A 21,676-nucleotide genomic window follows, 5' to 3' on the forward strand; every position below is an offset into this window, starting at 1 on the left:
CAAATATACCGAGAGCAAGCAAGAAAAGTGTAGCATTCAAGTTTATTTAAAAGCAAAAACTTACTTTAACTCAAGTTGAAAAGTTAATAAAACATTTGAGTTAATTTGATCTAATTATTTGTACTTTTACTGAAAATGTTTGAGTACTTCCTTCACCACTGGGTTCTGGTGTCGGACCATGACAATGCAATGTGCAGGTGATAAGGGCGACAAGGAAAAATTGTTGGAGGGGTGGGTGTGGTCAACCTGATAGAGAGAGGGAGAGAGAGATACGAGGAAACACACGACGCTGGTGACGGTCAAACAGATTCTAACATCAGGGCTGGGCTATCATCAGTGGAAATGTGTCTCTCTGTGGATAAGTCTATACTCTGCAGACTGCAGAGGAAAACATGAAAACTGAGAACGAGGACTTGAGTTTTGTCTCCATATCTCTATCTATGGATCACAGGGAGGACAAATGCTTTGGATACAGGGAGCACTGGGAGGCTGACAGCTGATTAGTCGACCAGGTAAGACAAAAAAAAAGTAAAACACCAGAGACAAAAATATGCAACTTCTACACAAAAAGCTTCTTACTGAAATTTATTTTAAGTAGAAAATATAAAACCTTACATCACAATAGTTATACATAAAGTGAGTCTGTGTGTTAAATGAGGATGTATCGTTAAATGAGTTTTAGTTTGGGTGTCTGTTCTCGTTGTGTGTGTTGTGCGATAGCCTGATCTTTTGTTGTGTTGATGCAGGAGAGTTAGTGGTGCGTATCAATGTGAGAGGACAATGCAGACAAACTGGTTCAGTGACATCCATACTTTCTGAAGGCTGAGGCTGAAGGTGTTTGTGCACGTCCATGTGTAGTCATCTCCAAAAATGCTTACTACATACCAGAGTGCCTTCAGAAGGGTGTGTGTTGTCACATTCTATAAATATGTTCTCTGACAGGTGAGGATGTTGCGTTATTACCACATGAAACATGAAGTCTCTCGCACACACTTTGTGCCTGTGCTGTGTTGAACTCGTTGCCAAGAGAGTCCTGTGATTTACATTATATAGGTTCCACTGTGTTTGCAGCTACAGTTTTTTGAAGTTCCAGAACAGAACAAGGTAGGAATGAGAACAACTTCTGAATCGTTATTCGACTGACGGCCGACAAGCAAAATGCCACATTGGGGAGTTTAAACCACTGTTGTTACTGAATCTGCCAGATATTTGACTAGAAAACACGTCGGCTGAGGATCTGTAGCAGAGTCAACTTTAATCTTTATCGTCAGGTGGCCTCTCTCTCGTACTACACTTGAAGTTGCGTGTGTGTGTGTGTAGATTAGAAGTCTTATCTCCAGATGTTGCCACCCTCATAGTCAATGTTATCAGGTTCCCTTTTGTCATTAGTGTTCAATCTGGAGGACTCTCTCATCACGTGATGAGGCCGTGCTCTGCTGCAGGGGCTCAGACACTTTCAGTTTGTAATCATAGCATCCGAATTTCCTGTTTGTAGTAAATAAATAAAATTGGATTCTCCTCGGGCAACGGACTGTAAATAAACATGGACAGTTTATCTCCACCTCTTCACGGTACAGACATTGAGCCGTAAACATGTTGGATACGGGTAATTCCTTGGATACGACTATGATCCCGCTACATGATCAGCATCAGTTTCAGTTTCTCTTTCTGATTATATTAAACTTGTGAAACTGTAACTTCATTAGGATATCAGCAAACAGTTGGTTGAATGAAAACCCTTTATAATAAAGGGAAGTGAAAAGCGTTTAGATCCCTGATGGAGAACGAGAGGTTCCTGTGCAGTGAGGGTGTGTTTCTGTGTTTGTGTGCTCGCATGCAAATGTCCTTTGGGCACATTTGAGTCGTTAACTTGTACTTGAGCCTCGTGTCTTTTCAACATATTTTCCACTTTGCAATGTTCAAGTAGAGACACCTACACTGTCGTCCCACTGCCCATTGCATTTGTTCAAAACAAATCCATCCCACCTGTCCCGTCTCTGATCAAAGCAAAAACAAATGCTGACCTGGGATCAGCTGAAGTGCTACAGATAACATCCACCTTGAATTGTCTGTTCACCATTCAAATCCTATTTCTCAGCTGGTAACCAAAGTTCTGACAAGTGAACATTTTTGATGCACAAAATGATAAGATACATGGACCAATAACAGTGGAATCTGAGACCTCTGAAATAAATGAGTGTGTAACTGATAGCTGGTTAACAATACATGTAGAAATCCAGCCATGAAGCACTCCCCTTAATATTTGCCGTGTGGGTTCAGATTACAAAGAAAATAGGTCACAGTTTACGTTTGCTGTGTAAGTTCAGATAAAAATGTCCACAGTAATTATTGACTAAATTTTCTGAAAGTTCTCTATCAGTCAGTGTTTCTCTGGGTGTGCGTGCCGCTGTTTACTGAACTTCAGTGAGAGCTTCTGAAACAACTTCTACAGTTATTAAAGAGGAAGACGCAGCGTGACTCTGTGAGAGCTCAGGGGATTTAGAGCGGCTGCTGAGCAGAGGTAATGTTGATCTCTTCCTCCCGCTGATAGTTACACTGATCTGTCCGTGTCCCTCTCTTCCTCTGCAGCATGTCATCCAACTCCACGACCGATAATCTGTGTGCGCCGGACGACAACCTCTGTAGTAAGGACACTATTTGTTCTCCATTACTCCCTCACTCCTCCTCAACCCATCTTGTCTCATCCCCCTTTTATTTTCCCTGCAAACCTGAATCACATCCATTTTTCAATTTATTTTATTTCAGCTCTGGATAGATTTAATAAACAACAGCTGAAAGGAAAAAAAAAAACCCCAGCTCAACTTAATACACAAACAATTAGATCTTTTTAAAGATTTTAGTTTCATACACCTAAACGTCTCAGTCAACCGGTGGAGTTTCAGTCTACATACATTTATTTTAAGAGTCATGAGGTCACCATGACCTTTGACCTTTAACAACTGATTTTAAGAAATTCTCTTAACTCACTTTTGGGACATCACATTGACAACAATGGAACAGACGGACAGACAGCCTGAATAATTTCTCTTCTCTTGCTATCACTGACGTGGATGAGACGCCAACACACGGTGGATTAAGATTCCCAACAGCACCTGAGACTGACCTAACAGCAGCAGTATTCACGAAACCTGCCCCACACCCACCCACCCACACACAAAACACAGGACACCTTAAAACTGGCAAAACAAGCTTCTTTTCTCTGCTTCTAAATTAACAGCAATGCCATCGAACTTCGCCCCACTGCTGCCAGGGTGTATGAGCTGATAAATGAAAATTGCACTCGACAGGCTTCTCCTTTCATCGCTCCTCTTTAAATGATCATTCTCTCATCCCCGACTTTTGAATGTGCTTTTCTATCGTTTGCTTCTCCTTTGTCACATTTTCCACTTCTCTGCCTGCTGTGTGTGTTCATTACAGTAAATACCAGCAGCTGCCTTGATTTGGCTGTAAACCTGGTGCATGGATGATTTTGCTGAGGTCATGTTGACATGAAATATAAAGCTACAGGATTTGTCCTGGTTGAAAGTCTCTAACCTAATTGGATGTTTTAGTATTCAACAGCAAAGTAAACCACTATTTGTATTGATAAGATATTACAAAGCTACCAGTTGCAGATTGCAGTGATGTTGCAACCTCCAGATAATGTCACATGAAAGACTCAGAGCGATGTGTGATCACAGGATTAGATTAAGTGCTGCTGACTCACTGATACTGCAGGAAAGTCTTTTTGATTGCAGAGAGATTAATAGATAAGTTATTTCTTGTTTGCAAGTTTAAGCTTTACTAGAAATACCAGTAAAAGAGAACAGGGATGCCAGTCATCTCAGGTGAAGCAAGCCCAAAGTAAACACAGAGATACTGGACGTATGTCATGTTAAAAGCTCAAGCTCAGACCAAGTCTTTACTGAGAATGAAAGAAATGATTTACGCCATTCTGAAGGTCTGTCACCACATCTATGAATGTGTTAAAACCAGAACACGATACACACACAAGGGGCTTTAGAGTGAAGGCTTCTGCTCCTGCTAACACACCATTGGTGCAGTGTTTTACAAGGGTGTGTGTGTGTTTCTACCCAGAACATTGAATTCCAAGGGTTGTCAGTGAAGGGTCAATATGAAGGACAGTCGATATGATGAAAGAAAGGTTAAAAAGAATAAAATAACAAATAGAAAACTATCCAAGTGAGTCCAACAGTCAAATAATTTAATAATGGAGTCAAACTTTTATATTTCCTGCTCAGTAACGTGAAAATAAAAGATTTAAGGTGCAGTGTGGAAACTTTCATGACTATCAACAACGGTGACTCAGCAGAGTGTCAGAGAATCAGTTCTCTCAGAATGTCAGTGCATGAGTCATCGTAGTTCATCCCGACCTGTCTAACTGTCCAATTACAGCCCGACTGTGTTATGTGCACAACGCAGGAGGACAAAAGTTGTTATGTTAGCGGCCAGGTTAGGGTTGGACCAATGTACGCTGATGACTGATGGAACATGGAATCTTGCTCAAAAATATACAATCTGAAAAATAAATCATTGATATAATATCAATTATCATTCTCAGACAGTGACATGAAGCAAAATGCTACGCTTCACTCAGGACAGTGATGTTCAGTGTGTTCACGACAACGGGAAACTGTGGGGAACATTCAGGTGAGGGGTGGAGCCTGTGTACACCAGCAGGAGGCAGGACGTGAAAAACAGATATTTATATTCTTCCAGTTTCATCTTTGTCACATGTTAGAAACCTCATTAACACATTTTCCTGCTGTTTTCTCTCACTTACACTCACTCTCTGACATTTTCCAGACATTTTACGAGGGGGCTGCAGGAAAAGTTCCTGGAAATGTCAAGAACAGACTTGGACATTTGCGTCCTCACATACAGGCCGTGCAGAAAATGTACAGACTTCAGTGCACGTCTGGAAGTTATTGTGGTAAAAATACCTGTTTGTCCAAATGACTAAAACCTAATATACATGATTAATTTCTGCACTGTTTGAATCCTTATATCACTGAAGCATCGGAGGGCACTGATATTTGCATTCAAACATAGTATAAGTCATTTAGCTATAAATCAACATTTCAACACCGCTGTAAATGGAGGATGATGTCATGTTGAGATGGAGCATCCTGTCAACACTTCAGAGGTGAAACCATTTTAACAGCCAACTCATCCTGTCTATGCGCCCCAAGCAGAACACTGAAACTAAATCTGCTCAACTTAAAGCACAATGCAAGTAGGACATAGTGTGTGGGACACAAACGCACGCTTACAAAAAAGACTGAGGAAAGAGGGGATCAGGACATATGATAACACCAATCTGTCCTCACTTCACTGTGCTTCTTCTATTTAGACCTGACAGTGACACATCCTCTCTCTTCTCCCTCAGTAACAAGGGAGCACATGCAGGCCGTGATAATCGTCCCCACGCTGCTCCTGTTTGGAACCCTCGTCACCTTACTGTTCTTGTTCCTGCGGAGGTATTGTCCTGAACGCAGGCGGTCTATAGTAACAGCCCCTCAAAGCTACGGCTCATCACACAGGCACACACAGAGACAGAGCCATAGACGTCACCTACAAGGCATCGATGGTGAGCGAGCATGCATCAATCTGTGTGTCTGATTTTCCACATTTTACATACATTTTCTAAATATCTACACAAACAGATTAACATCTTTGTGTCTATAGCTCCTCCTGGGATAAACCCACTAGAACATGAAGAGCTGCCCATGTCAGTTAAACAAGTGCAGCAGAATGTCAAGTCTGCACTCCCACAGACGACCACAGAGAGGCATCACAACGCCTTCAGCCAGGTCACCGCCCTGCCGCTGACCTTCTCCATCAAACCTAACGATGCAGTCAGTCTTCACAGAGCCCGCATGGACAACAGGAACGTCATCCTGAGAGTGTTGAAAGGTAAACTGAGCTGCACTGAGCCAACTCTGACAAGCAGCGGTGTGACTGCTTACTGCACTGCTGCTGAGGAATGCAGACAAATACTTTGTTTTGTTCCTCAGCAGCTGAAAGATCCAAGGAACGGTCTGTTAACTGGTTTACAGACAATAAAGTTTTGTACTTTAGTTTTACCCTTCTAATCAGACCGAGGGCATCAATCTCAGAGCTGTTAAGAAACTTTCAAAAACTATAAGATGCTTTGATACCAGAAAAGCTGTATATTTGTGACTTGTCAAATCAAAAATGTTAAATCAACGTGTGGTAAATATGCCTTCAAAAAGTTATTTTGTTGTCTGACCTCTTTCTCCAGAAACAGCAAGCAGCAGCGAGCAGCAGCAATTTCTGGATTTCGCCTCCTTTGTCTCTGGACTGGGTCGGCATCCGTTTTTACCAGAGCTGCTGGGTGTAGTTTCCGTGCAGATCCCCATGATGATAGTGATGGAGGAGCTGCAGCACAGAGACCTGCTAGGGTTCCTGTGGAGATGTAGACAGGTACAGTGTTAAGAAACCAGATTATTCAGTTTAAAGGTGAATCTACACAAATGTGCTCAGTACAAACCCAGCCCATAAAAAAAAAACACCATCTGCAACTGCAGTCAATTCATATTTACAAGCAACAAAAGTTTATCATTACATCATTAAGGTAAAGTCATACATGGTCTATATTAGGATAATTAATTGCTTAACGCCAAAGAATGACTTGACACAACTGAAATACACTTTATTTGTGCAGCTCTTTTCACAATGCTCAAAAACACTTTATGGGATCACATAGAGCAGATTAAAGACAATAACTATACATTTAAAATACACATCATAATCACACACATAAATATATACCTAACCTTCAAAAATAACATTGCTTGTATTTTTTTTTTAAAGCAATTACTACTTTGTGCCAGTGTGGGGCAGTGTTGGGCAGCATACGTGTATATATCCTACCACTGAGAGACACACATTACCCCCGAGAGGAGGAGGGGTGGGGGTGTCAACTAACATGAAACACTCAGAAAATGTTCCTTTTCTTCTTCTGCCACTAAAGGACAGCTCAGGTTTAGAGCCTCCGTGTGACATGACGGAGAAGACGATCTACATCATGGCAGCACAAGTGGCCTCGGCTCTGGTTGGTTCATCTATTATTTGTCCCTCTCGCTGCTTCATGGACAAAAACTATATGTCATTTTGTGACTACATATAAAAATGTTCTTAGTTTTCTCCTGATGACTGATGACTCCACGGTCCTCATCCTCCTCATCACCCCGTCTTTATCCGAACATCCAGGAGTATCTGCACGGTAAAGGCTGCATCCATGGCAACGTGGGGGCTCGCAGCGTTTTGGTTGGTGGAGATCTGACGGCGAAGCTGTGGGGTTTGGACTCGGCCTACAGAAGGAGAACGCAGCCCAGTTCTCCAGGGGAATTTGAGGACATGGAGATGAGGAAGTGGCAGGCGCCTGAAGTGCTGGCCAGAAGAGTCATCAGTCCGAGTAGCGATGTGTGAGTGTGCGAGTCCACGGCGGGTTAGCCACTTGGTTTCAACTTTAATTAAAGAACTTCTTTATTTCTTTCATGAATTTTTATCCAAATGTGGGATCAAACCTCAGCCACTTTTACTGACATGACTCCTTTATCTTTATCCTTCTCTTCTTTTTGACAGATGGTCTTTTGGTATCCTGCTCTACGAAATGGTCACACTAGGTGAGTGAAATGTTCATAGCGTTTGGGCTGCAATTAGTTAGAATTTTGATTTCCATTATCAGCAAAGAATAACTTTGAACTCCCATTGAAAGACTCAGGATTATCATTGACGTGGTTATTTTATTATATATAAAATATTGCAAAAAATCCTTCTGTGACTTAAGCATTGGAACTGTGCAGCAGCTTCCCACTAATGTAAAAAAAAAAACTCCCATGTCTGCAGGTGACCCACCGTTTGCTCAGATCATGGCGACTGAACTTATGCAGCATCTGCAAAGAGGAAACCATCTCAAACGACCGCCAATGTGTTCCAGCTCCCTGTAAGATGAACAGTAGAAAACGAGTTGTGTTAAAGTAAAGAAATATCACAAGGCTTTTCCTAGAGGCCTCTGGAGGACATATCGCTTAACAATAGTAGAGTTTGAGATTTGTGTGTGGTGGTTTTAGAGCTGGACTCAGTCTGATGTGGTCTGGATGTAAAAACAAGTGGTGGAGTATTTGAAATAGAATGAAAGTGTGAAATGTGTTTTAAATTATATTTAGTATCTGTGGATTAATCCAGATTCCCATATTTGACAAGTGGTTTTTCATCTGGACACGATCCAGATTGTGATAAAAGCATTGAAATCTAATTTCAGATTTTTTTTTCTCAAACAGGATTAAAAGTTTGGCAAATCTGAAAGTGTGATTTAAACACTCTCAGTCCATCTGTGTTGATCTAGTCCGTCCTGAGAAGTGTTGTTTACAGGTACTGCTTAGCTAACCTCTTTATATACAGTCTATGCTGTACACATGTGTCGAGGTTAGCTAGCAGGTTCTTCAGAAACAGGACTGGACACAAAAGTGTAACTGCGGCTCCATGTCAGAACTTTAACACAGAGCAACAATCATTTTCCACCGAATGATGCTATTTAAGCTAACTACTGAACAGCTGCTAGCTTCCTTGTTCAAACGGCAGTAAGCAGCTTCTCTCAGTGTCCCCGGTGTGTGACGATGATGAACAATCATCTGACTCGGAGTGGATGAAGTCCCACTGCGTGTTTGTTGAGTTAAACCGTGTTTACCGGCTCTGTCGACAGATTCTCCATCGTCACCTCCTGTTGCCACTGGAACCGCAAACAGCGCGCCTCCATCCCGGAAGTCATTAAGAAACTTCAGGCGGGAGAAAGGTCCGCCAATGGGAGGACAGTTCTCAGAGCACCTGAGCCAATAGACATCGAGAGATACCTGAGGGAGGCGGGATATGGAGAGGCCTACAACTATGCCGTGCTCTGATTGGCTGAGAGCGTCATCGGTACAGCACAATGTCCGGACGTTCATTCGCACCTGAGAAACCGCTGCAAGAGCGAATTCTCAATGAAGAGGAACTTTATCACCAACCATCTTAAATATGTTGTTGTGAAACTTATTGTAAATATTGTTGATGAAACTTGTTTTGCACTTGTTTGTTGGATTAATAAATCACGCTCACTTTGTATATTTAACATGTGGATTGTCTAATTAACTATAATTGGAATCATTCACAAACAAAGCGTGTTACCTGGACTGTTCGATGACAGATTCAGGGATGAATCAGAATCTGACAGAAGAACGTTTGAGAACAGTAATGAAGACAATAATGAGCATGATTTTTTTCCCATCTTGCATTTCGTGGATTAAGTCAAACTCCTTGGGTAATGACGACATTTAAATAATCACAGATTCAAGCAGGAGTATGCAACATGTAAGTAATTAGATTCTCACAAACCAATGCTGCTCCAGTGCTTTGCCCTGTTGATAGTCCAGCCCTTCAAGTCTGTTCTACAAATCTAGAATTAAAATCTGATAACAATCTAAAACACAATTCTTCTACTTCGAAAATAAAAACACAGACGTCGCAGTTTTAAAACAGTTCCTTGATTATTTATTTGCATGATAGTATTATTAATCTCTCCTCATTAAACCCAGTCCCTCCAAGATTTTGCAGTTTCTCTGATTATTGCAAGGAAGCACATTTTTCTTCATGTGGTTTCTTCATTAGAAAAGAATCAGTTTATTCTGTGAGAAAAGTGCTGCTTTCTGGGAGTAATCGCATCAGAGATGCATCGATTTCAGCAAGAAATTGTGGCTCAAATCACTTGAAATGAAGTACAAGTGTTTCTTTTTTGGTCTTCATAACATGCTGACGGACCTGCTGATTTAAAGACTCCAAAATCCCGGGACGACTGAGAAATATAATCACACAGCTGCTATCAAAGATTATTGTCCTTTATCGAAAAAAGAAAATACTGTAACAGCCACAGTCACTAACAAGAAAAGCCAAAGATAGCTATAGCTAGAAAGGTAAATACTGTCGGTAGTTACACGCTATGTGACAAAGCTATGGAGGAAGACGGCGAGTTTCCTTGATCAAGGTCGCTACTATTCGGTCACGCTTTTTGGGAAAGGCATTGCTTGAAGTAACAATAGTAAAAAAGTAAGCACTAATATAAAACAAGGAATGATATGAAAAGCAGTTAAAAAACAGACAATCCTCATCTAAAGCAAATAGTAGAAACTAGTGAGAAAGGCCACAAGGTTCACAGAGAGACAACATGAGAGAACGGTAAAAAGCTCAAAACAAGGCAAACAAATGTGCATTTAAATATAAAGGCAAAGTTTAAAGTTATTATTATTACAGCTTAGTTTAAGTTTTCTCATTCACACACTCGTTCAGTCAGGAATGATTTTTTTTTTTTATCCATAGGTCCACGTGTAGCTTCGTCTGAACAGACTTTGTGGTTTTGCTGTGAAAAAGTAGCTTAAAGTTACTTCAGATTAAATTAACAACTCATCACCGTCATCATATTTGCTGGTTAAGTCTCAATCGTGCTTTTTTTTCAGCATTTTCATTTTGTAAACTCCATGTCACCACAAAAATTTTAAAAAATAAAAATCAAGCCTGTGGCGTTTCCCGCTGCTTGAACACAAACTGCTGCACGGATCAGAAACGACTGGTTGCACCGATGGTTGCAAAATGTTGAAATTGTCAGAGACTTTGTTCACGGGACATTCCTGTATTTTTCAACTTGAGCCCTATGTTTATAACTGTCGGTGTGAAAGTGACTGGTACTTTAAAAAACCTTTGGAATCAGTCCAGCAGTGGCTACGATGTCATCTCACTGCGACAGTCCGTAAATGAAAGGCTCACATTGTTATTCTAGATCTGGTTGAGAGCGAGACAGCAGACTCTCAGCAAAGATCCAGAATAACAACCTCCTCCTCAGGACACCGAGACAAACACTATAAGAACAGAACAGTGGGGGCAGTGTAGAGTCAGACCGTCACCTACAAAAACATACTCGCCATTGTCATGACGATGATGATCAGAGGACCTAACAAACAATCTATGATGACGCCACAATTTCTCTTTTTCTGCCGTGATGCCAGAAGTAAGCCGTAGGCTAACTTCCTACAGCCTCGCCATGTTTTTTTATTTACACAACGCAATATAGAGTCTGAGTTCTACGTGTACCCTCTGGCGAAATACTCAAATAAATACACTCATGGCGCTTTAGCTTATCTGCGTAAACGTGTGGCTAAACAGTGAGTTTGTCTCCGGCCTAAACGTGGAAAGCTTTTAGCGGTCATGCTTTCGTTACTGTTGATGTGCTCTGCTTTGAAAAAACAACATAAGGAATGTGACAAATAAAAATATGCAACATCTTTTTTTTTTTTTGTCGCTGAAATATAAAATTCTCTCTGAACCTCGAGGGAGTCGGGTTCTATTTGGACGCGTCTGCAGCCGTTACCCTGTACTCTCACTTTACCCTGTAAGTTACAGAACAGGCCTCTTCCAAAATAAAAGTGCCACCTTTTTCACATGATGATCCCTATTCTTACAAAGTGATTATGATGCTGGACGTTTTTTTTAATTATAACATAAATAACATTGAAGATCAGAATCCTTCCCTAAAAAATACATCAAGATTTCAACAGAATTCATAAAAAAATCTTTCTTCGCTGCCTTTCTGTCCAAACTCTCTGCCGACTGTGAATTAAAACCAGGTGAAGCATGTTTCAGTTAGAGACATGAGATCCAACATGAGCTCTCAATGAGAAAATATAGCCTGAATTAAACTGCTGACGCCAAGAGAAGACAGATGTTTTTTTAAATAATACTTTTCCTGCACAATATAATACAATGAGTGGAATAACTGTACAATCATCCGTTTGTTTCTTTAGTGTGTGGTTTGCTTGTTTCGTTGGATTATGAGATAAATGCAGCCTCGGTCAGAGTCTGCAGAAACAGCAGCCCTGTGTGGACACTACGTTTGAACCAGGACAAGCACTGTGGATTTAAATGTCTGCTCAATCAAAGTGATTGCTGCACTGAAAATACATTCAAATCCTTCGTTCCTGCTTTTTAGTTGAAATTGCACAAGTAAAAAGCAAAATGAAATCACCTGGTAGAATTTATTTCTCACTGATTTTGCACAGGAAAGGTATTTTAGGACCAAAACAAAGTTTGTGACCTGTTGTAATTGTTTTAAATCACAGACGTGGCAGATTTGGAAAGACTTCACCAAAATTCTTGTGCAAAACATGACCTTTGACCATGTGGTCACACCCACAACAGACGCAAGTGCTGCAGCCCCAGTCTGGGTTTGAGGGGAAGTGTACTTCATACATTCACCTGTGGGACTCTGCCGGCTCTGGAACCAGTTCTTTATCTGAACTGGACACCGAACAAGAGTTGTGGGAAAATGTCCGGGGCTTCGAACACGCTGGTTCATGGAAACTCTGACGTCAGTCTCTCAGGTTGTTGATGTGGGCGCAGATCTTCAGGGCGGGACCGAGCTTGATGTTCATGGTGGACATGAGATGCTCCTCCTTCAGCAGCAGCAAAGCCTGTCCGTCAATCTCCTGCGACAGGAACTGGGAAGCAAGATCCTCGCAGCCTGGGGGGGAGGAGGGGGAGGAACAGATGGAGGAGGAACAGACAGAAGAGGAGGAGGAGGAGGAACAGACAGAAGAGGAGGAGGAGATCGAAAATTATCAAAGATTCATTTTCTGACCTTCGATCAGTCAAATTAAAATGACTCATCATAACATCAATAAATCAACTTGAGACATACAATAATACTGAATTAACAAATGACTCTGCCGGGCGGAGTTTGTTTCTGATGGGTGTGATAAGCAACAAGCATCTCAACAAGAAGCTCAATCAGATCTTCCGACCTTGCAGCGAGGAGATAAACTGCGACACTTCCTCCACGCTCCACTGGGCGGGGCCAGAGGGCAGGCAGCCAGGTGCAGAACTCTCCGTCGGCGGCTGAGGCGGCGCCTGGTGGCAGGAGGCCGAGGAGGCCGGTGAGAGGGACATGGGGTCGTCTTCATCCTCCTCTCCGGTGGACTCCTCCTCTGAATGGCTGGACTCTGAACGGCACTGTGGGGGAGACGAGGCAGAGGAGCCAGGGATCAACTTTCCAATCAAGTGGACGACCCGCTCAATTAAATCCCCACAGCACAGGCGGTCCACACTCACCTTGACAGGTAAGGGTCTCCCTGCTATCTTGGCACTGGCTATTTCTGAGCTGGTCCTGCGAGGAACCCTCCGCCTGGCGATTCCTCCCTCCTCGTCCGAGTTGGAGAAGTGACCTTGGCCGCGATCCTGCTCCGGAGCGTGACCCTGACCCTGGCCGTGACCCTGCCGCACGCACAAGTGCTGCCTGAAGCTGACGTTGTACCTGGGGAACCAATACATACTGTATCGTAGACAAAGAGTGACATATACGGTACTGAAGCAAGACGAGCAACACACAGTCTTTATCTCTTTGCACCACACACGGTGTATAAGCTATACACATGCAGTGGGCAAAGGGACAAATACAGAGCAGAAGCAGTAAATGTGAAATCATACAGTTACAAACAATGCAGACCAAGCATTGTTTATAAAGTGGAACAAATGAGGTCATAAATACAAGGCAGGTTTTATAGTATGGAGCAAATTGAAAAGAGGAAAACACTGGAATCTGACACGAGAACAGTTTACATGCAAGTTCTGTGAATAAAATGAGCATGAAGTGAAGCTGTCACAGATTTTATACAGAAAGAACATACATGCTGTAAAACATACAGCTGCAGCCGCCTGAGAATTCACACGTCATTGATTTCCCCCTCGTAATATCTGGGATAAATATGTTTTGAAATTGAAATCTAATTGCAAATGTTTTACCTGATGAGTTTTGAAGCCTTGTATAATGTTTTCTTTTCATTTTAAAGTATTTCTCTGACACAGTTTCAGATTTGTCACTTTTCTTTAGTGCATGAGTTTGTTTTTCAGGTTTGATCAGAAAACTGGTGCATTTCTGAGACGTTGAATCTTTGTTTGGAAACTCTCCGGATGTACAGCTCCACTCCTACTGCAGTCTGTTATTTCAGAGGTGGGTTTATTTATCGCATAGAAATAATTAATTGATTTTTATGTAGAAATATATGAGCTCTACAGAGTAGCTTTAAAAATGTTGATCAATTTGTTCAATTATATAAATTCTGACTCTCCAATCTCTAAGAAACTGCTTTTTTTCCCCAGAGGTCAAAAACTACCGATCATTCATGATGAGAAGTTTTCTCTATTGTAAGTCTCTTTGGATAAAAGCGTTCTTCCAAGCGTACAACTTAATATGACACAGCAGCGTCACAGTGAATTCTCAGACGGCCTCCACTGTATTGTGTTTGTCACATTTCATGCATGTTGAAGTACCTCTTGGCACAAGTCATGGAGCAGAACCTTTTGGTGCCTCTGAACTGGCTGGCAGGAGCAAAGTTTTTACAGTACTCACACTTTAGCACTGAGGGGAGAGAAACAACAGAGCAAATGTTAAGAACTGAATTTTTCCTGTTGGTACATAAATACAGTAAAATGTGCAGCACTAGAGATGAAGTGTAAATGGCCTCAGAGACTTTTTAGTCTTAAATTCTGTGTTTGCATATCACACTGGGAAAAGAAGACTCTAATTATATCTCACTGTGCTGTTATGCTGCCTCACAGTTACTCTGAGGGCTGTAATTAAAACCTCGGAGCGTTCCTGTGGCCCAGCTCAGACAAACAAGGGTCAGTTTGTTGAACAATCTAAAATCCTCTTCTCCATATCTGTGCTAAGTCAACACAACGTTTCTACCTTAAACCCTCAGCTTGATTAGAGTGAGTCTGATGAGTGAGAGAGTTTCCTGCTTCACTCCCTGAGCGTCTGTAACTCTGCTGAGTGGGTTCATCTCCTGAGAGAAGCTTCAACTGTCACAATCAGCTCCAGACAGTTGAAGAGTGACGCTGAACTGTGATCAGCTCAAAACACTGACAAGTTACTAACAACCAGAGTTTATCTCCAATGTTCAGCAGCAAACTGTTAAATATGATAAGAATTCTAACTCTTGGTGGATTTGTCACAGCAGCAGCTCTTCTGGTTCAGGAAGCAGAGGATCATGGGTAATATCCAGCGCAGCACATTGATGGACTTTGTTTTTTCTACTCTCGTGATTTCAGAGTATTTCTAGAATTCCAAATATTTCAAAATGTTAAAAACAACCTGTCTGGAAGGCGGCGGTGCTTCCAGACCAGTTACCTGTTGCAGTGGTGACGGTCTCTGATTGGTTCATGTCCAGACTGTCGTTTGTTAAATCGTCACCGGTCGAGTCCTTTACTGAACCGCACACCTGAGAACGAGCACATGAAGCAGAGGACATGAGCTCAGACCAGAAGAGGAGCCTCGGATAGAGTCTGTGTCCTGCAGGAATGAGACGAGCGAAAGAAACTACAAATCCCATGAACTCACAGGGAAAGGCTCTGCCCCCTCCTGGATGACGAAGCCCTCTATGAGGTGCGTGAGGACATGAGGTTTAACCACGGCCTGAGGGGGAGGAGCTCTCTCCCCCTGACCACTCGCCCCACGGGACACGGACAAGACTGGGGCGGGAGAGGGGGGCGCTGGAGGAGGAGCGTTAGAGCCTGGAGGGAGGAAGAAGATTTTCATTCCCTTGAATATTCCCTTCATTCGATTTAAAGAATCAAACTCTGGAGATGCATGTTACACGTGTCATCGTTGTTGCCGTTACCTGCTTTGATGGGATTGGTTGGGAGCGCAGGGGCGTGGTCTCTGACAGGCTGGATCCGTGGAGGGGCGGGGCCATCTTCATCATTGGCTGAATTTGAGTCTGATTTCCTTTTTAGCGAACCGATCACCTGCTTCCCCTAAACAGATGAATCACAAGTGATCACACCAAGTTAAAGGAAATCAGACAGTAATAACACCCGGCAACTTCTGGAGTAATAAACACTGATCAGCTGACCTGCGGCGTCCGGCGTCCTGACGAGTCTCCGTTAGTGGTCACACCAGCTGACGCTCCTCTCTGCTCCTCAGTCGCCAGGGCGAGGGGGAGGGAGGAACGAGAAAGCGAGGAGGGCGGAGAGGAAACAGTCGGGGGTTGGGAGGAGGCGGGGCTAGAAGCTACAGGTCCGTTCTGACTCTGTCCAGAGCTCTGATTGGCCAGCGGATGCACTTGAGAGACCTGAGCTAATGGGGGAGCCTCCTGGGGCGACTGCAGTGCCTTCAGCCCCACGCCGCGCCCAACGACCCCGCCCTCCCTGGACGCGATGGACGCCACCATGGTGAGCAGGCTGGACGAGCTGGTGAGGACAGCAGCTCCGTCCTGGCTGCAGCTGCCCCGGGCCAGTGCCAGAGCCTGGCCATTTCCCAGAGTGCTCTGCCTGGCCCCCACGATCTGAACTGGGATGTGCGGAGTCTGTGGAGGCTGGGCGGAGCTGCTGGCTGGAGGCGGGGCAGGGAGGATGGGAGGGGGGTTCCTCGAGGGCAGATGGAGGGGCAGACGCAGCCCCTGCAGAGTTTTAGGTTGTATCGGGATGGGTCCGTTGCCGTGGCCTGATTTCTCAGCACCGAGCGAGCTTTTCTGCAGCGGCTGCACCACCAGAGTCTGAGCGTTGACCGCTGGTTTGATGGTCGCCGTGCCCACAGGGTACCCGTGGTGATGAGACGCCGCGTTGGACGCGAGGACCAGGGTGTGCGCTGCTGTGGGAGCTGTGCTACCTGTGGCGAGGGTCCGGGTCCCATGAAGCAGGAGCTGGGAGAGCGGGATGGAGGAGGAGGAGGAGGAGGATGAGGAGGACGCCCCGGAGGAGGAGGAGGAGGCGGGGTGGGCTTTGAGGTTGGTGGGCTGAGGGTACGTGGGGATTTTGATGTGGGGGGGCTGGGGCTGAGGCTGGCTGGGCTTGGAGGGAGACTGGGCGTTGGACTGGTGGGACGGTTGGACCAGAGAGAAGGCAGCTGGAGAAAAGAAACACAGAATGGAAAACTACTTTTCCAGGTTTGTAACAAACACATGCAGCTCGAACGCAGCACCATCGTGGAGCAGGTGACCTCCACCTTCTTCCCTACCTGAGTCACTCCTCTCTGGAGCTTCTGTCTTCACACCTTTGGGACTGGTCACACCTCTCATGGCCAGATTCTGCACCTGGAGAAAAGGGGCAAAGAGGAAACATCGATACGTTGAAGGGTGAAAGTTCGGTCCATTCTCGAACCCTCAACAGAGCGAGTCCACAAACCTGGTCATTGTCTGATTGGCTGCTGGAGGAGGAGGTTGTAGTCGCCTCTGGTTGCTGCTGCTGCTGCTGCTGCGGAGCCTGCGGCTGCTGGGTGACGGTCGCCACGGCGGCAGTTGCTGTGTTGCCAGGCATGAAGATAAGCTGGGAGGAGATGGGCGCCCTCAGGGAGCGGTTGACCTGCAGGACGACACGACCGCCATCAAAAACTAAACCAATACTAAACCTGCTCATCAGGAAAACTTCTCCCACCATGTTGAACTTGCTACTGTTGATCAATACTTGTCCACTCACCCTCAGGTACATTTGTCCCTGTCCTGCTGCCGTCCCACTCAGAAGTACCGATTGGCTGATTGTGGATGTTGCTGAACCTCCCATTGGACGGCTGCTGGTCGTGGAGCCCGTTCCAGATGTTACGCTCGCCTGAAAAATGACGACTTTAAAAATTAACCCGATTAAGAAAAAATGTATTAAACGTATTTTTTAAAGTCAGCGACAGAAGACAGAAATGTTTTCAGTAAAGAAATAAAAAAGAAAGGAACCGGACGTACAGATGTGGAGCTGCTGGTCTGAGACGAGCTACTGGTGGAAGGACTCGACTGTCGACTGGCAGCCAGAGTCGCCTGTGAGGATGAGGAGGTAGATAAGGAGAGGAAGAGGAGGAGGAGGAGGAGGAGGAGGAGGAGGAGGAGAGGAATAAGAGAGGAGGAAAGATTGAAGATAGGAGAGGAGACAAAGAGAAAAGAGGAGAAGAGAAGAACAAAAAGAGGAGAATAAGAAAGAAAAAGAGATGAAGAGAGGAGTTTTAGGTTCAAACTAAAGGTGACATGTTTGTTTCTGTGCAGCCTCGTCTTCATCACATCTTCATCAGTTTGTTCTGATGCAGAGTTTGTGGGTGATGACGAACGCTCTGCTTGTTTTGCTTCAGTGTTTCTCTGGTGTCTCATATTTTTTTCTGCTTCCTTGAAATTATTTGTGACGTGTTTGCAGCAAAACTTGAACAAACATTAAAAACACTTTTACCTGTTGCACGGCGGCCAGGTTCTGCAGCTGGGCGTTGTTGATCTGCTGCTGCAGCATCAGCTGCTGGAAGTACTGAGCTGCGTTCGGCTGCCGCTGTAACGCCTGCAGGGCCTGAAGGGAGGAGGAGAGGAGGAGAACATAATGAGAGAGGTCAGAGGAAAGAAAGGAGGACGTGAAGAAGAGAGGAGAGAGGGAGGTGGAGAAGGTGATGGACAACCTAGAGGAGAGGAATAAGAGAAACGAGGGCAGAGAGGGAGGGATGAAGCAGCGCTGAGCCTCCTGCCAGCCGCCTGACGTATGAGCGCAGACTCGTATCGTAATAAGTTGCGTGATGAAAGCGAGCGTGGCGACACAGATTAGTGTGTGTGTGGTGACAGAGACAGATGGTGACAGAAGCCTGAGAAATTCACACCGAGCCTCCATCCACCCAGCGAGACTCCATCTCCTCCTTCACCTCCCGCTTCAGTCCCACTCCATCACTTCCTGTCCGTCAGCTTCCACATACATCACAATTCATGAGGATAAATAAGCACTCGCTCTCTCCTCCTCCCTCGTGCACACAAACAAGCTGCGTTCACACTCAGTGACTCCGTTTTTTTCAGTTTTTCTAACAAGGTCATGATGGAATAGCAGCGTTCAATGAAACTCAGTGACTCAACGGCCGACAGATTCAAACGAGCTGCACAAAAATCACACACACTCATTAATATCAGTGTTTTTAATTTGATCAAAACCATAAATTGTTCCCTGTAAAAATGTCCACGTCCTGGATCTGCCCGTCTGATCCGCACGAGAATCTTCCTCTTCCCTGACTGACACCACATCTTTCATGCACAAGGAATACAGAACTGAAGAAATAACCTCCTTGGTGGAGGTAAAAAAAAACTGGGCAGAATGATTGACAGTAAACAAAGTCTCTTACCTGCACCGCCTGTCGCTCATACAGAGACATGGAGTTCATGGGAGAGGGGCGGGACGAGGAGGTGGTGGTCCCGGACGCAGCGCTTCCATTGGTCGAGGCCCCCTGCTGGTTCTGCTCTCCATCCGTCTCCATGGCTGCTGCGGAGACAGAGGAGGAGTCGTCCGTCAAACGCCAAACGCTGAGTGAAACACACTTTCTCTGATGAAACACCAGCCGTCACTGCAGAGCACCGGTCCATATTTCACTCTGCAGCTCCGCACACACTCACGCGCTGCAGGTCACACTCATCGCAAAACATTCAGACTGACTTTATATTGTTGTTTTATTCTGACACTTCCTTTTAAAGGTGATTATTATTTTTACAATTCCACCAAAACACACTTTCTGCAGAAATGTCTTTAGACACAGTGAATAAAACTGCAAAAATAAAAAGCTCCACAGTTCACTAATGACTTGATTTTTATTGCGTGCAAAGAAAACTACAACTTATTTGCAGTATTTCTAAGAAAAATAAAATTTGTCGAGATTTACCCAAATCTCTTTAATAATAAAGATGTAATAAATTATCAACACAAGCTGCAGGATCATCGACGACTGTCAGAATTCACTGTTTAATATCAGCTGCTGAGCGGTGAGGTGTAAAGTAACGTGACGAACAGCTGATAAAGAAATGACCTGTAAGTTTAGATGTCAATCAAACATCAGGTTTGAGAATCTGAGGTAAAGTTCCAGGTGAGAGGCTCCGACACAGACGTTGATATTGTTTTGACGTCTTCACACGATATGAGATACTTACTGAATACAAGATTAAACACAATGTTCCCACACTCTGAAACTGGACTGAGGTCAGTAAAGCACATCAACAAAATATTTCTATGGCACCAAGTATTTGACATATTTGATCTAAAGGCACAAGTGAGACGGAGACCTGACGTTAATTAAGAGAAACAGTTTACACATAAACTAGTGAATGAACATTTTTGATATTTGGTTGTTAAAGAACTTTAACTGCAGATAATGATATATACAAATATAATATATGTATATATATATCTTTCATCACATGTATTGTGTGAATCGGTTGTCTTGTTTTTTATCCAACTTTGAATGAATACAATAATTCTGCTTATTGGACTTTTAATTAAATAATTGATCTGTGTTTTCCTATAATGACAAAGTGCAGATATTAAAACCCAGGAAGCAACAGAGGCTGAGCAGAGACAGTCTTCCTGTTCGGACCAGATGGACAGAGATCATGTCCAGGTTGAATGTCCCCTCTTTCTCTTATTGTCTGTCTTTAAACTGATTCGTGATATTTTCCACATGAGGCTCAAACAGCCTCAGAACTTGACCGGAGCTCCTCCGTGTTCTCCTCAAACTGTCCCGTATATATATTATATATATATATTTATATATATTACATCTGAAGCATCTTTATTTTAAAATCCTTATTCCTGAGGCACCAGTGTCTCCACAGCCGCCCACAGACACACTGACACCGGGCTAACGTTAGCTAGCTACCCTCCATGTTATCCCCGGAGCCACCGGACGCTGCAGCCCGTCCTAGCACGCCGCTAGCCCGGGCTGCCGTCCGGCTGGGTACCGGGGCTCTGGCTCGGTCCTTACCGTCACCGCTGCTCCTGCGCCGGCTGCAGCCTGGAGAAGCTCCCGGAGACACTCGGAGGCTCCGGAGCCTCGTCGAGTTCCTGCTGGTTGTTGTTGCTCTTTTCTTTCAGAGGCAGAGGAGGAGGAGGAGGATGAAGACAGAGAGGAAGAGGAGGAGGAGGATGAAGAGGAGCAGGACGGTGCTTTCACTGTTTTGCATAAATTTGCAGCTGATGTGTTTGTGAGGACAACGCCTCCTTCTGATCGGCCTCTTCCGGCGCGACGGGATGACGGAGCTGCAGGTGGGGGAGGCAGGGGGGAGAGAGGGGGGAGGGGGGGACAGGGGTACACAGGGGGGAGAGCAGAGAGGGACAGGGGGTAGGGGGGACAGGGGAGAGCAGAGGGAGACAGAGGGGAGAGACAGGGGGGAGAGAGAAGGGGACAGGGGGGAGAGAGGGGGGGGGGCAGGGGTACTCAGGGGGGAGAGCAGAGGGGGGAGAGAGAAGGGGACAGGGGGAGAGGGGGGGGCAGGGGGGACAGGGGAGAGCAGATGGGGGACAGGGGGAGAGAGAGGGAGACAGAGGGGGAGACAGAAGGGAGAGAGGGGGAGGGGGGACAGGGGTACACAGGGGGGAGAGCAGAGGGGGGAGAGAGAAGGGGGGAGAGAGGGGAGAGAGAGGGAGACAGAGGGGTAGACAGAAGGGAGAGACAGGGGGGAGAGAGGGGGAGGCAGATGGGGGACGGGGGGAGGGAAAAGGATGGACAGAGGGATGAGGGAGAGACATATATATATATATATATATATATATATATATATATATATACACATATATATATATATATATATATAAATATATTAAAATTTTAAAAAATCTAAAA

The 21,676-nt window shown here is 44.6% G+C and overlaps 2 protein-coding genes across 6 annotated transcripts; one reads left to right on the forward strand and one right to left on the reverse strand.

The window, feature by feature from the left end:
- The first annotated feature begins 260 nt into the window (after positions 1-260).
- styk1a (serine/threonine/tyrosine kinase 1a) lies at positions 261-9,157 on the forward strand. 3 transcript variants are annotated; one of them, XM_069516364.1, is made up of 11 exons: positions 768-942; positions 1,054-1,104; positions 2,590-2,645; positions 5,411-5,611; positions 5,710-5,937; positions 6,287-6,468; positions 7,019-7,099; positions 7,258-7,472; positions 7,633-7,673; positions 7,897-7,993; positions 8,753-9,157. In XM_069516364.1, exons 1-11 carry the CDS (start codon positions 851-853, stop codon positions 8,946-8,948), a joined length of 1,440 nt encoding a protein of 479 aa, XP_069372465.1. In that variant the 5' UTR covers positions 768-850; the 3' UTR covers positions 8,949-9,157. The 3 variants fall into 3 exon arrangements, with proteins under 3 accessions (XP_069372466.1, XP_069372467.1, XP_069372465.1); XM_069516365.1 differs by lacking the exons at positions 768-942; positions 1,054-1,104 and adding an exon at positions 261-512; XM_069516366.1 differs by lacking the exons at positions 768-942; positions 1,054-1,104; positions 2,590-2,645 and adding an exon at positions 261-512.
- Positions 9,158-9,553: 396 nt separating this feature from the next.
- Positions 9,554-21,077, reverse strand: LOC109642623 (polyhomeotic-like protein 1). 3 transcript variants are annotated; one of them, XM_069516353.1, is made up of 15 exons: positions 20,819-21,077; positions 19,193-19,326; positions 18,271-18,381; positions 17,799-17,870; positions 17,542-17,670; positions 17,251-17,427; positions 17,084-17,159; positions 15,981-16,972; positions 15,747-15,882; positions 15,467-15,639; positions 15,257-15,347; positions 14,398-14,485; positions 13,180-13,399; positions 12,873-13,080; positions 9,554-12,592 (listed from the first exon to the last, which is right to left on the reverse strand). In XM_069516353.1, the coding sequence occupies exons 2-15, from the start codon at positions 19,322-19,324 to the stop codon at positions 12,441-12,443; spliced, it is 2,757 nt and encodes a 918-aa protein (XP_069372454.1). In that variant the 5' UTR covers positions 19,325-19,326; positions 20,819-21,077; the 3' UTR covers positions 9,554-12,440. The 3 variants fall into 3 exon arrangements, with proteins under 3 accessions (XP_069372454.1, XP_069372455.1, XP_069372453.1); XM_069516354.1 differs by having other exon boundaries at positions 13,180-13,381; positions 19,193-19,329; XM_069516352.1 differs by having other exon boundaries at positions 19,193-19,329.
- Positions 21,078-21,676: the final 599 nt, after the last annotated feature.

The sequence above is a fragment of the Paralichthys olivaceus genome, chromosome 20 (genome assembly GCF_024713975.1).
Source record: "Paralichthys olivaceus isolate ysfri-2021 chromosome 20, ASM2471397v2, whole genome shotgun sequence".
NCBI classification, from domain to species: domain Eukaryota; kingdom Metazoa; phylum Chordata; class Actinopteri; order Pleuronectiformes; family Paralichthyidae; genus Paralichthys; species Paralichthys olivaceus.